General features: G+C 36.3%; 1 protein-coding gene across 11 annotated transcripts in view; it reads left to right on the top strand.

Moving 5' to 3' along the window:
• Positions 1–14,784, top strand: part of relch (RAB11 binding and LisH domain, coiled-coil and HEAT repeat containing) — a 42,879-nt gene that overhangs the window by 13,062 nt on the left and 15,033 nt on the right. For 4 of the 11 annotated variants that reach the window (XR_010529154.2, XM_065258089.2, XM_065258082.2 and 1 more), the window contains 9 exons: positions 9–197; positions 286–380; positions 2,455–2,754; positions 3,234–3,309; positions 5,107–5,202; positions 6,306–6,329; positions 11,238–11,350; positions 11,447–11,537; positions 13,576–13,650. Coding sequence is in view for 10 of the 11 variants with exons in the window: in XM_065258089.2 (XP_065114161.1) it covers positions 9–197; positions 286–380; positions 2,455–2,754; positions 3,234–3,309; positions 5,107–5,202; positions 6,306–6,329; positions 11,238–11,350; positions 11,447–11,537; positions 13,576–13,650 (1,059 nt within the window). In the remaining variant the exon portion in view is untranslated. The remainder of the gene's footprint in view (positions 1–8; positions 198–285; positions 381–2,454; positions 2,755–3,233; positions 3,310–5,106; positions 5,203–6,305; positions 6,330–11,237; positions 11,351–11,446; positions 11,538–13,575; positions 13,651–14,784) is intronic. The other 7 variants (XM_065258087.2, XM_065258090.2, XM_065258086.2 and 4 more) reach the window with 5 other exon arrangements.

The following is a 14,784-nucleotide window of genomic DNA, read 5'->3' as shown; positions in this document are numbered from 1 at the left end:
CTTTGCAGGACTTTGAGTTATGGGATGATGTGGGTCTTAACATTCCCAAACCGTCAGACTTGCTCCAGCTTTACAGGAACTCTGGCAGCCTGCCGTTGCATCGGGATACCGTGGATGTGGCTGTCGGTGTTGATCCAAGCGATTTGCCTGGCAATTGCTGTTTACAGGAACCTGTGCAGCAAACTGAAAGCATTCGGGTATTTACACATCCGTTAACATATTCATAATTTACAATTTGGAATACTTATCATAAACCCACAATTAATATTTTGGTGTCATCCTTAGCAGCAAGAGAAAGTTGTTCAGGAGCTGGAATTTCAGATCAATTTGTTGAACAGTGAGAAACAGAGTCTGGCTGAACAGATTAAGAAGCTCCAAAGGTAAGAGTCACCACACGGCGCTTGCACAACAGAACCCTGTCACGTGATGCAGTATAGTTAGAGTAACCTATGATTACTGTCAGATTTAATGACTGCTGTCTGAGCAGGGTCCTACCGCGGCCGGCTGATGTTTATGTAAAGCATATTTCTCGGTGGAAATATATCAAGATGAGTGCGGCTGAAAGATTGCAAGATCTTAATTTATCTGAGGTCCTGGCAGTTAGAGTCGAAAGTTATGGTTGGGTTACGGATAAATAGTAGTGACAGGATGATAATGAGCGGTATTCTTGCACTTTTGAGAGCTCTTATAACAAACTTCACATTTTTCTGCTTAATAGCCTCACATTATTATAACCTTTTGATCGCTGACATTTTTCTGTATGGCATTTACACTTCCCTAAATAGTTTTCTTCATGTCATTCATCATGATCTGTGCATTTTATGCATCTGTTTTCTAGATGCGTTTGCATTGCTTGTTTTTAATTGTTATATAAAACAGTCAGTAATGATATTCAAACATCAAACATATGGTAAATCAAAGCACAAAATGCTTGCAGTTAGTGATGCACCCATGTATCTGTCTTTTGCATAATCCAGCATTTAAAAAAAATAATTGTCAAAAGTAAATACTTCCCAAAACAAAGTAAAACTAATTATAATTTGTCAGACGTGCGATGGTGGGGGAATAGTAAATCACATAGTTAATCACGTGAAAGATTACTCTTAAACATGAGCCATGCGATTAGAGTAAGAGTATTTCGGGGAAATGTCTGCGGTCTGGGCTTTTTTTAAATCTCGAAAAAAGACCACAAATTGCCATGTTCAGTAAAAATTATTTGTGCAGAAATAAACTAGCTAATAGGGCAACTGTATAGTATTGTATACAAGTGTTAAATACAGATATCGGCCAATAATTATCTGTTTAAATTGGTACCCCCCCAAAAAAAACATCGGTGTGCATCCCTACTTGGCAGTAAAAAATATTTTCCTCAGTACAAAATTGGAGGACATATTTCAATGTTATATACAGTGTACAGTTGGTAAAGTGCAGGATGGTTTTCTATATATACATAAGAGAGTATACCTGTAATGGCAATGAACTATCAATATCCAGTATCAAAAGCAATACCCACTGTTTTTTGCAGTGTATTATGGGATTTTTGGTAGATCATCTCTGTGCCATCCACATTAACTCATCCTGCATACACTGAAAAAAATCAAAAAAAACGTTTTACAGAACGTTCTACTGAAAAAAATGATTCATTCAATTTACTCAATTTTTTTAAGGTAAGTGGTTGCAATCAATTTATTTAAGCTACATTTAAACAAAAAAAAAAATAGAAACTCCAAACAAAACAAAGAACTGTTGTTTAAATGTAGCTTAAATAAATTGATTGCAACCACTTACCTTAAAAAAATTGAGTAAATTGAATGAATCGTTTTTTTCAGTAGAACGTTCTGTAAAAATATACACTGCAAAAAATGACTTTCTTACTAAGTATTTTTGTCTTGTTTTTAGTAGAATTCTAAAAATTCTTAAATTAAGATGCTTTTTCTTGATGAGCAAAATGACCTTAGAAAATAAGTCTAGTTTATAGACAAAAAATATACAATTCAAGTAAATTTAAACTTAAAACAAGCAAAAATATCTGCTAATGGGGTGAGAAAAAAGTTTAAAAAATATTTTTAACCTATAACTTAATTTAAGCAACATTTTCTCACCCCATTGGTAGATAATTATGCTTGTTTTAAGCACAAATTTACTTAAATTGCATATGTTTTGTCTAAAAACTTGACTTATTTTCTTAGGGCATTTTGCTCATCAAGAAAATGCATCTTGATTTAAGAATTGTTAGATATTTCTACTGAAAACAAGACAAAAATTCTAAGTAAGAAAGTCATTTTTTGAAGTGTAACCTTGCTATCTTTAATATACTAAAGTCATGTCAAAGATTGAAATGAATGAATAAAATCAAACTTTGATTCTCCCAATTTCATAATTAGATTATAAGTCTTTAACTTGAATTTCACTGGGTCACATATTAAATACTTTGATTTGTGTGTGGATGTGCAGTGATATCCAGACTCTTCAAAGGAACGTCTCATCGGAACCCTCATCCGTAATAAACTCAGCTCAGTGTGGAAAAGACCGTCCGTGTGATAAGACTCCTTTAGACAATGGACAGTATTTGGACATACGTGGTGTCACAGAGACAGATGACACCCCAGACTGCAACACTACAAAGACCTCAACTTCCACAACAACCTCTACTGACTGCACTGATGGCACAACTCCTACTACACAACCTCACAACAAACTCAAGCCTAAGAGTCCACAAGTCAAAGGCTCAGTGCTGTTTGATCAACCCAACAGGTGAGACTTGCACTCTTTAAGTCGTCGGACACAATAATGACTCATGCAGTGATGGACTGATGAGATTCAAAAACGATCCAAAAAAAAAAAAAAAACATATTGATAAAACAAATGTTTAGATTGAGTCGCTTAAGATAAAAGTTTCTACCAAATGCATAACTGTAAATGTATTACACTGTTGGCTATTTTGGCCACTAGGTGGCAGCACTGCATTAAGCACAACATCATTCTGCACCAACACCTCACAGCAATGCTGACTGGCACCTTATATTCCACTCATCATCATTTTACACATCTGCTCTGAATAGATTTTAACTCATGAGGCTGATTCAGACGAATTACCCTTTGCTTGTTTTTATTCTTCAAATATCAAAGTTTTGTCCTGTAGTGTGGAAAGTATGGCTAATATGTGCAGTTGTACAGTAACCGGAGGTGGTGGAGGCTTGGCTTGTTAAATCATGTTTTGTTTGCTCATGCAGAAAGCTGTCTCCGGCCTTCCACCAAGCTCTTTTGTCCTTCTGTCGAATGTCTGCTGACAGTAGGCTGGGCTCAGAGGTGAGTGTGATCAGGTTGCGTACACACACAAGCACGTGGAGGGAGTCTGTAAGGGTATTTAAAGAAATAATTCATAAAAAAATATTTATACATCATATGAAATCTGAATAAATAAGCTTTTTTGTATTGTTTGTTAGGATAGGAAAATTTTTGAACAAGATATGACTATTTCAAAATCTTGGATCTGAGGGTGCAAAAAATATAAATATTAAGGCAATTGCCTTTAAAGTTAATAAGCTAATGATATATGTATTTTTGAATATATTTATGGTAGGAAATTTACGAAATGTCTTAATGGAACAAAAAATCTTTATATCTTTATTTGTAACAAAAAAATATAATTTTGACCCATACAGTGTATTGTTGGCTATTGCTACAAATGTGCTACTTATGACTTGTTTTGTGGTCCAGGGTCACATATTTAAAGTCTTTATCCTATAAAATTTTTGACATCTGCTCTAACAATTTGTGAATTGGATCATTTCAATGAATCAGTTGATACGATTCATAAAACTGCTCTGAATAATTCATTCAAGATTCAGACTGACCTGGTTCTCCATTTGAATTCGCTGACTCAATCTGGTCACACGGTTAACAGCTCACTGTATGAAAAAAATTATGTCTGTTTGTCAAACCTTTCTTACAACTTCAGAAGACTTTAAAGGAACACACCACCGTTTTTCAGTATTTTATTTTGTTCTTACCTCAACTTAGATGAATTAATACATACCTACGTTTTTCAATGCGTGCACTTAATCTTTGTATAGCGTTTTGTGAATTTGTTATCATTTAGCCTAGCCCCATTCATTCCTTAGGATCCAAACAGGGATGAATTTGGAAGCCACCAAACACTTCCATGTTTTCCCTATTTAAAGACTGTTACATGAGTAGTTACACGAGTAAGTATGGTGACACAAAATAAAACAGAGATTTTTTAAGCGGATAAAAAATGAGAACTTTATTGTATGGCGGAAGAGCACTTAGTTTGCAGCACTTCGACCTCGGGCGCAGTAATATTGAGAAAAATTTGAGCGAGAGGGGGTTGAATTCGCACGAGTGATGATGTTGCGACGCCAGAGGTCAAAAGTCTTTAAAATAGGGAAAACATGGAAGTGTTTGGTGGTTTCTAAATTCATCCCTGTTTGGATCCTAAGGAATGAATGGGGCTAGGCTAAATGCTAACACATTCATGAAGCGCTGTACAAAGATGAAGTGCACACATTGAAAAAAGATAGGTATGTATTAATTTGTCTAAGTTGAGGTAACAACATAGTAAAATATTGAAAAACTGTGGTATTTTCCTTTAAATAGTGCACTGTCGTTGATGCTTTTATGGTAGTTTTCTTGTACGACTCCCCATCAATTGTAAATGCAAAGAATAATTTATTTCTCTTTTTGTGTACGTTGGAATAAAGTAAGCCATATGGTTTTGGAATGACATGAGGGTCAGTATTCATTCTCTTTTGAGTGAACTGTTCCTTTATACTACCATAACCAATCATTAGCAGTCATAAGAGATCATTATTATAGGTATTACCAAGAAATGCAGGGGGGCTGGTGCTTTTTATTTTTTTGTGAATTAACAGGAATGCATTACCAGTTAATAGGCACATAATAGACGTTCATAGCACAAAAGCAGAAAAGGTCCTTAGGTTGCAGCTATGCTGTAATTGTAGGACATGTCTTAGTGAAAGCCTCTGTGCACTTTTAAATGTTAATTATATGTCCATGACTCGCTGTTGACCGTCTTTATGCGATGACATTCTTGCGTTTAATTTCCATGTCCTTGATTTTCAGGTATCTCGAATCGCTGACAGTGAGCAGAGTGTTATGCTCATGCTGGGCCGCTGTCTGCCACACATCGTACCCAACGTCCTGCTGGCCAAACGAGAGGTAACCAACACTTTAAATTCTGCTGGGTTATTTTTAACTCAATGTTGGGTAAAAAATGCACAAGAACACATGTTGGGTTATTTAATAAACCTATGGTCGGTTGTTTCAACAACCCAGTATTAAAGGGGCACTCAACATTTTAAAAAAATGGCTCATTTTCCAGCTCCCCTTGAGTTAAACATTTTATTTTTACCGTTTTGGAATCCATTCACCCGATCTCTTGGTCTGGCGGTACAACTTTTAGCATAGCTTAGCCTAATCCATTGAATCTGATTAGACCATTAGCATTGCGCTCAAAAATGACCAAAGAGTTTTGATATTTTTCCTATTTAAAACTTGACTCTTCTTGACCATTAAAACTTGACCATGGCTGCAGCAGGCGCAATGATATTATCCAGTGTCCGAAAATAGTCCCCTGGTAACTTTCATTAGCAGGGGACTATTTTTGGCCGCTGCATAATATCACTACACCTGCTGCAGCCATTGTACAACAGCAAAGTCCTTGATTATTACGGTGGAATAAGAAGTATAGTTCCCAGCCATATCGACCTAGAAAATCACAACTTTTTTAATTTCCCGTCGGTCTTAGTACACCATGTAACTACAGAAGGGTTAAAAAGTTTTAAATAGGAAAATATTGAAACCCTTTGATCAGTTTTGAGTGTGATGCTAATGGTCTAATCAGATTCAATGGATTATGCTAAGCTATGCTAAAAGTGGTACTGCCAGATCCGGAGATGGGCTTAATGGATTCCAAAACGGTAAGAATCAAATGTTTAACTCTAGGGAAGCTGGAAAAGAGCATATTTTCCAAAAAAGTGGAGTGTCCCTTAACCCAACATGTGTTCGGTGCAATATTTACCCAGTATTGGGAATGAGATTTTGACCTAACATGTGCCATGTCCCATCAGCCACTGGAGCTTTCATGTCCACTGTGGATTGCTTCTTCTTCTCATGTCGTTCTCAATTCAGCATTGAATCAACTTATTATTTTCCATTGCAGTACTCTCTATCTCTCTCGCCCACCCATTCTCTCTCTCTCTTTTGTTCTGTTCACTCATGTCTTCTCTTGCTTTTCTGCATGCATCTCACTGCACCGATAGAGAATGGTTGTGCACCTCTGCAAGGTGAGTGGAACACATCGGCACATCCTCAGCCCTCCTTCCTTCATTACACATGTGACCTTTCAGTTGTTTTTGCCTCTCATCAGCTTCCCTTTTTTAAGTGACTTCCCATCGCTGACATTTTCATTTTCATCTCTTTTTTTTGATGATGAGAGGTTTTGGTATTTTTTGAGCTTCTGAAAATGCATTTTATTAAAAAAATGCTTTAAACATACTTTTTTGCCTTACCAAGTTATGCATATACCCCAATTTATAGCTGTATTGTCAGATGAGACTTGCATGTGTCACTAACTCAACAATAATATTTAATAATTTATTTAATTGTCATATTTTAATTTTATCCCATATGCTTCGGTATAGCTCAGTGGTAAAGCATTGCATTAGCAGCCCAAAAGGTTATGGTTTTGAACCCACACATACAAAATGTATACCTTGTAATGTACTGTAAGTTCCACACAACACAGGACAGTTGCTTTAGATTTAGATTTTTTTGTGTATTTATCAGTAAGACACAACAGGTTACAGTTTTTTTAGTGATTAAAAATACTCTTAACCATGGTAAAAATCACTAATGTATGGTTTAATTGGCTTATTGTTTTTTATTACAGCAGCTACATCAATATTATAAATTGTGCCAATGTTAAAGGAATATTCAATTTTCTTAAAAGAAAAATCCAGATAATTTACTCACCACCATGTCATCCAAAATGTTGATGTCTTTTTTTGTTCAGTCCAGAAGAAATTATGTTTTTTGAGGAAAACATTGCAGGATTTTACTCATTGTAATGGACTTTAATAGAGCCCAACATTTAATACTTAACACTTAACAGTTTTTTTCAACAGAGTTTCAAAGGACTATAAATGATCCCAAATGAGGCATAAGGGTCTTATCTAGCAAAACGATTGTCATTTTTGACAATAAAAATAACAAATATACACTTTTAAAGCACAACTTCTCGTCTAAATCCAGTCGTGATGCGCCAACGTGACCCCACGCAATACGTCATGACGTCAAGAGGTCACAGAGGACGAACGCGAAACTCCGCCCCAGTGTTTACAAGTGTGTTGAAAGAGGACCGTTCCTACGTTGTTGTACGTCAACTGATACTAATTAATGTCTTTGTGGCAGTTTATTGTTTAAAATGGTCCGCAAATGTGCGTTTTATATATTTAACACGTGACCTCCCTACGTCACTACGCATTTACGTTAGGCCGCGCTGGACCGGATATAAACGAGAAGTTGTGCTTTAAAAGTGTATAATTGTTATTTTTATTGTCAAAAATGACAATCGTTTTGCTAGATAAGACCCTTATGCCTCGTTTGGGATCGTTTATAGTCTTTTGAAACTCCGTTGAAAAAAACTGTTACGTGTTGAGTTAAGTGTTAATTGTTGGTGTCTATTAAAGTCCATTAAAATGGGAAAAATCCTGCAATGTTTTCCTCAAAAAACATAATTTCTTCTCGACTGAATAAAGAAAGACATCAACATTTTGGATGACATGGTGGTGAGTAAATTATCTGGATTTTTCTTTTAAGAAAATGGAATATTCCTTTAATAAATTAAGTTTGCCCTTCCTGCACATAATATAATTCATTAACCTTACTGTAGACTCTTCATGGATGACTGAAATTAAATTCAGACAGCGTTGTTTTTGAGTATCACGCATTCAATCCAAATGTAAAAGTTTGTTTTATAAATAGTGTGTAGCCAAAATCTATTAACGAAAACTAGATTGCAGTTCCAACTGAGTAACTCTTAAAACATTGTCAGACATCAAAACATTTCTATGATCTGATTTCCTGATCTGCAGCAATACTGGCTGCCTTCCATCGGATAAAAACTTGGTTTTAATTGTTTTCTTTGCCTCCCTTTGTAGAGAGCTGATTTGGTTAAAATTACGAAATATTTATAAAAAGCACACACATTCGCACATTTCACATCTGCTGAGCACGAAACCAAACTTGTTTACCGTTCCAAACTATTCCCACACCTTTCCCCCTTCAGGCCCCACTGATTTGCATAGGGCAGTTCTGTTTTATGGGGCCAGGTGACAGTTTTTAGATAGGTTGGATGCTTTCCAAGCCGAAGCAGAGTGAAAACAAACACCACACAAGGAGCGGAGATCTCTTTGTACCCGCCCGAAGAGGGAAGCTACTATCTGGACTTTGAACTGAGACTGTTGGCTTCGTACCCGCCAAAGCCATATTCCTCGAATTCAGTCCTATACACGGTCAGCCACACCCTCATAGTTCAAGTGAAGCATCTGGTGTAGTGTAATGGGGCCTGAAACACCTGCCTTGCAATATAATTTTGGTCTTCTGTAAAAGAAGTTTATTGTAAAGATAAAGTCTTTCAGAATTAAAGCTCATTTAAGTTATTGATTACCATGTTGTGTGGCAAAACGGATAAGAAGGTTTTTTTTTACGTGTTTGGGTGTGTTTCTCTTTGGGTCTTCTTGATTTCTGTTGGTAATTATCTTGTCTAACAGTTAATGCGTTTGTGTTTAGAAAATGAATCAATGCAGACTTAGGGCAAAGCTCCAAATTTGCATACAAATGCAAGTTTTCATGGGAAACACTTTGGGGTGACAAGGAATGCAACTTGCAAATTGTTGTTTAGTCTGACGGTCTAAGTTTAAAGATGTGGCGAGTTGAAAACTTCAAAAAGTGTTTCAACATTGCAACCCTTAAATATATCCAAATTTCTTAAATTTGTACCAAACTATCAAACCAAGTGGTGTATTTTAACCTCCTAAGAACCGAGCTTTGGTTTGTCTTTGTTTCAGATTTCTACCAGCTATTTTGCAATATTTTGTTATAATATAACCATATTATAACCCAGTGGTTCTCAAACTGAGATGGTGCCAGGGGTGCCCCAGTATTATGACATTTTATAAAATATATTAATTTATCATAAATTCTGTGTAATGAAACCTCAAATAAATAAGGCTACTAACCAACTGCAATACGTTGGATAATTTAATATGTTTTGTTTAATTTAAATGTTTAAGTTTTAGAATGTTTTATGTTATACATTTTCTTTTGGGGGGCCGCAAAGGGATGCACCGTACCCAAGGGGGGCCGCACGCCGAAAAAAGTTTGAGAACCACTGTTATAACCATATTATAAATATAATAACCAATATTTTTCTTTGAACATAAAGCAGTGTAATTTTCCATGTTTGTGTACAACAGGTTCCAGTTACACAAAATTAAGTATTATTGTGCAAACAACAAAAAAAATGTGATCCAGGTCTTAGGAGGTTAAAGATAACAAATTTGCAAAAATATGTTTGTTTGGTTTTAATTGTTAGCCACACATCATACCCAATGTTTTATTTCAGGTTTTCAAACTTTAGTGTCCATATTTAATGTAACCCACCTATATTTTTGGGTGTTGTTAATGTTATTAAGTCATTTAAGTTTTTTCAACCTAGATTTTTTCCACATTTCAGCTGTTTTAATATTTAGGTTTTATCAATTACCAATTAAGTAAAGTTAGTAAAATGCAAGAATTTTTTCGCTTGATAATTAAAATTTTCACTTAAAGTTGGCGTTACCAACTGAATAATTTTTTTAAGTTGATCCAACTTAATTGATGATTTACTTAACAGCTTTTACATACTCTAAAAATCATTTTTTAAAATAATTATATTAAAAGAAATGTTATAATTCTGTATATAAGTCAAATTCAAGTAAACAGAGATACATTGGGCCCATATCTATATTTATACACTAAAAAGATTTGTTGTTTTAATTTAATAAAGTAAGTTGCTGCCTTAAAAAAAGTTAAAATGTGGAGTTAACTAATATTTTTCAGTGGTATCCACTCAAAATTTTTAGTTAACTAATATTTTTAAGTTAAATAAACAAAAAAAATTAAGGCAGCACAAACACCTAGTTTATTAAGTTGAAACAACAAATCTTTTCTACTGTAAAATGACAAAGAGAGCAAAGATATCCTTAAATTAAAATGATCCAAAAAAGGCCCACATAAAATGTTATGTTTGTACCTGTAGCTTTATCGCAAATGTTACGGTAATGACCTTGATACTCAAGCAAAAAAAATACATAATAAATGCCTATCACACACACTGTCTGTGTGATGATATGACTCGCCACTTATCCCATCCTTTATCTACTGTACCAAGTTAAATTAAAATGTCTAATTCTTAAAAAGTTGACAGTTGACTTTCCCAGAACTGGGTGTTTTGATCAGGCTGTCCAAACAAACAAGCATGCCGTCAAGTTGCCTGCAGTCCTTCCACATATTTGCCTAACTATTATTCACCTTAAGACATCAGGGCGGGTAACCTCAGCCTCGAATGGATGCTTTAAGATGAGATAAATCTTAAGAAAATAAACACTTGTCTTCCTTTCAACCAAATTTTTATGTCAGCCCTACTCTTCTGTTTCTATTCTGGATCATTGCGGAAAACGGGGCTAGTAACCACTGTTTGGCCATGAGACATGAACCATGGACAGATCGCCTTTTCCGTAATAGGATACGTGCTGTGCCGGTGTGGTTTTCTTTTGCAACTGCGTCTCACTGTTACGGTAAATAGTCACGCAGTGTTGAAGCCCTGGATTAAGTGTGAAATTGTGAATAAAAGCCTATGTAAACACTGCTGGGAATGTCAAGTCCCTTTTTGTGGACTCCTACACAACTTCGTACCTACGCACAATCACACGATCATTCATTATTGGTCTTGGTGCTGTGGTTTAGTGCCCTATAGATTCTCTCCTTTTGTGGTGAAGGTGTTTCGGAATTAGATAGTCTCCCCGTATCCTCAAAAAAACCTGCCTGCCGTCGTTCTCTCGCCGAGCCATTGAAGACGTCTCTCAGCGGGTGCATGCATGTCCATATGTCCCATATACACAAATGACCGGTCCTCATTTTTGTGCACACAGGAGCTGATACCTCTCATCCTCTGTACGGCTTGCCTGCATCCAGAACCTAAAGAAAGAGACCAGCTGCTTCACATCCTCTTTAATCTTATCAAGAGACCCGATGATGAACAGAGGTGTGTATGTGTGTGCGCGGCTGGACATCTGCGCATGTGTGTGTCTACGATTGTCATTTGACTGCTAGTTTATTTTTTGATAATGTTTCATCTCAGGCAGATGATCCTGACTGGGTGTGTGGCTTTCGCCCGCCATGTGGGTCCCACTCGGGTGGAGGCCGAACTTCTGCCACAATGCTGGGAACAGGTAAGGGGCTTTTCTTGACTTCTTCATGGGACTGTGTAGACATAATCTATTGTTCACGCAAACCAAATGGGTCAGAAACGTCATCACGAGTATGGGCATATGAACATTAGACCACACACACATTTAAATATCAATGCATAATCAGTATCAAGTCATATTGTCCACCCTTTACCATGCCAGGGGTCTTGACCCATCATAACACGGGTCATTTACACCATAAAGTCTTAATAGTACAATGGTGAAAATTAGCTACTATTAATTTTTTAAAAGGGTGAAAATGGTCATGTAAAACTATCATTGTGTACAAAGTTCAAAGGGTCAGGGGTTCCTAGGGAACTCGTATATATACACCCTAAAAATGCTGGGCTGTTTTAACCCAGCGTTGGTTCAAAAAAGGGACAAACCCAGCAACTGGGTTGAAATTTACAGAGAATTTGTTTATATTTGACCGAACAGTAGGTTAAAACAAGCCAAAATTTTTGGTTGAAACAACCCAGCATGGGTTAAATTACAACCCAGCAGCTGGGCTTGTCCCTTTTTTCGTCCTGTTTTCATCCCATTTTGTATTTTCAACCCAGTGTTGAGTCAAAAAGGGACGAACTCAGCAACTGGGTTGAAATTAACCAAGAATTTGTTTATATTTGACCCACTAGTAGGTTAAAACAACCCAGCATTTTGGGTTAAAACAACCCAGCATTGGTTAAATTACAACCAAGCAGCTGGGCTTGTCCCTTTTTCATCTTGTTTTCATCCCTTTTTGTATTTTCAACCCAGCGTTTGGTCAAAAAGGGACCAACCCAGCAACTGGGTTGAAATTAACTGAGAATTTGTTTACATTTGACCCAACAGTAGGTTAAAACAACCCAGCATTTTTGGTTGAAACAACCCAGCATGGGTTAAATTACAACCCAGCGGCTGGGCTTGTCCCTTTTTCGTCCTGTTTTCATCCCTTTTTGTATTTTCAACCCAGCGTTGGGTCAGAAAGGGACGAACCCAGCAACTGGGTTGAAATTAACTGAGAATTTGTTTATATTTGACCCAACAGTAGGTTAAAACAACCCAGCATTTTTGGTTGAAACAACCCAGCATGGGTTAAATTACAACCCAGCGGCTGGGCTTGTCCCTTTTTCGTCCTGTTTTCATCCCTTTTTGTATTTTCAACCCAGCGTTGGGTCAAAAAGGGACGAACCCAGCAACTGGGTTGAAATTAACAGAGAATTTGTTTATATTTGACCCAACAGTAGGTTAAAACAACCCAGCATTTTTGGTTGAAACAACCCAGCATTTTTGGTTGAAACAACCCAGCATGGGTTAAATTACAACCCAGCGGCTGGGCTTGTACCTTTTCATCCTGTTTTCATCCCTTTTTGTATTTTCAACCTAGTGTTGGGTCAAAAAGGGACGAACCCAGCAACTGGGTTGAAATTAACCCAGAATTTTTTTTAATATTTGACCCAACAATAGGTTAAATGAACCCAGCATTTTTGCTTGAAACTACCCAGCATGGGTTAAATTACATCCCAGCAGGCTGGGCTCGTCCTTTTCATCCCTTTTTCGTCCCTTTTTGTTGAAAATTTGTTGAAAGAGACTGATAAAATATTAACCCTGTAATGCCCGTTAAGTAATTTTGGATAAAAGCCTAAAGCATAAATGTAAACTTAAAAACTAAATTGCACTTTTTGTGCGGGAACCCTTGACTATGTTTACTTCTAAATGAACACAGTCCCCAAGTTTAGTCATACATTTTTAAGATGCTTGCTTTTTTTGACCGTAAACAACACCACGAGTGGAGTATGATATACAGTAAGGTTTGTTTTAGTGATATTTATAATAAATACATTGTTGACCGCTCCCCATTCTCAAACCTATTGAGAAACACAAAAACAATTTCAGTGTTGTAAGTCAGTTTATCTCTTAAAAATACTGTACGAGCTAATGCGGTGCGTCTACATGTCTGTGGTCAGCACTGGAAGTGACGCTAACATGTTATATCCTAAATTTCCCATATGTGTCTGTGCTGCATATGTGTTTCTTGCAGATAAACCACAAGTATCCTGAGAGAAGACTTCTGGTGGCGGAAGCGTGCGGAGCACTGGCCCCTTATTTACCAGTAAGAGAGTCTTGAAATACAAACTGGAATGCATTAATCACATGGATCTTTCGACAATGTTGTAGTTAGTGATCGCAAAACTCTAGACGTTTAAGGTCTCACTGAACTGTGAATGAGAGGTAGCCACAATGAGCACGTTGATGTAGTAGTCAAATTATATTTTTTATAGAATCAAATCAGGTCTGATTTTCCTGTTTGTATCCAGTAATAAGCTGTATTGAGATGCTGTGTAGGAATGTTGTTTGTTTTGCATTGAATACTGTCCTTTACATTATTATCTTCTCATTATTGTTTGTGTTGCAATGATTTTCAGTTTCGACTTTATATGAAGAGCTCAGATGCAAAAGCTGCTAAACACCACCTCCATCAAAATGAAACAAATTATTGATGGTGATTGAACGATTGATTGAATGAATACTCTCTTCACGTATAATATGTTTATATGCTTCAAATCCTCTTAATCCCAGCCTCAGGCCATTCAGAAATAATGCTTTGTTGGCAGAATCCGTTAAGCGACAGGCCAATTTTTAGCAAAGTCCTCTAAGTGCACGGAAGACGTATAAAATGAACGACAGCATGTGTACACCACGGTGCAAGACTTATAGGTTGTTTACTGAATATATTAGTATATTGACTTAATTTTAAGCCTTTTACCTTTATTTAGAACAGGACAGTGAAGTGTGACTGTCGACTTTTTCAGAAGTAGAGATTTTTGCATGTACTTAGAGGGCTTTGCAGTGAAAGAAATTTGTTTTAAAAACTTGCATTAGGTTTATTTCAATGCATATAGTGTATTTATGTTGATTTTATGCAATAAAAAAATTACATTTGCACCATTTTTATAAAAGTTAAGACTGAATGGACCTGAAAATGTCAGATGATGTAATCGCCAATTGCGCCAAAGAATGAGAAATATTAAATATTTAATCCACCTTGATGGCATGTAAACGTAATCATAAAAATTATTTCTAAATGTAAAGGTAACACTTTATTTTACGGTGTCTTTGTTACACGTTACATGTAATTATTATAGTAATAACAGTTAATTTTGCATAATTACATGCAACTAACCCTAAACCAAACCCTAATCCTAACCCCAACCCTATAGTGAGTACATGTTGTTAATGATTATTACTT

The sequence above is a fragment of the Paramisgurnus dabryanus genome, chromosome 22 (assembly GCF_030506205.2).
Source record: "Paramisgurnus dabryanus chromosome 22, PD_genome_1.1, whole genome shotgun sequence".
Lineage (NCBI taxonomy): Eukaryota > Metazoa > Chordata > Actinopteri > Cypriniformes > Cobitidae > Paramisgurnus > Paramisgurnus dabryanus.
Note: the sequence above shows the minus strand (reverse complement) of the source record. Positions and strands in the feature narration are given on the sequence as shown.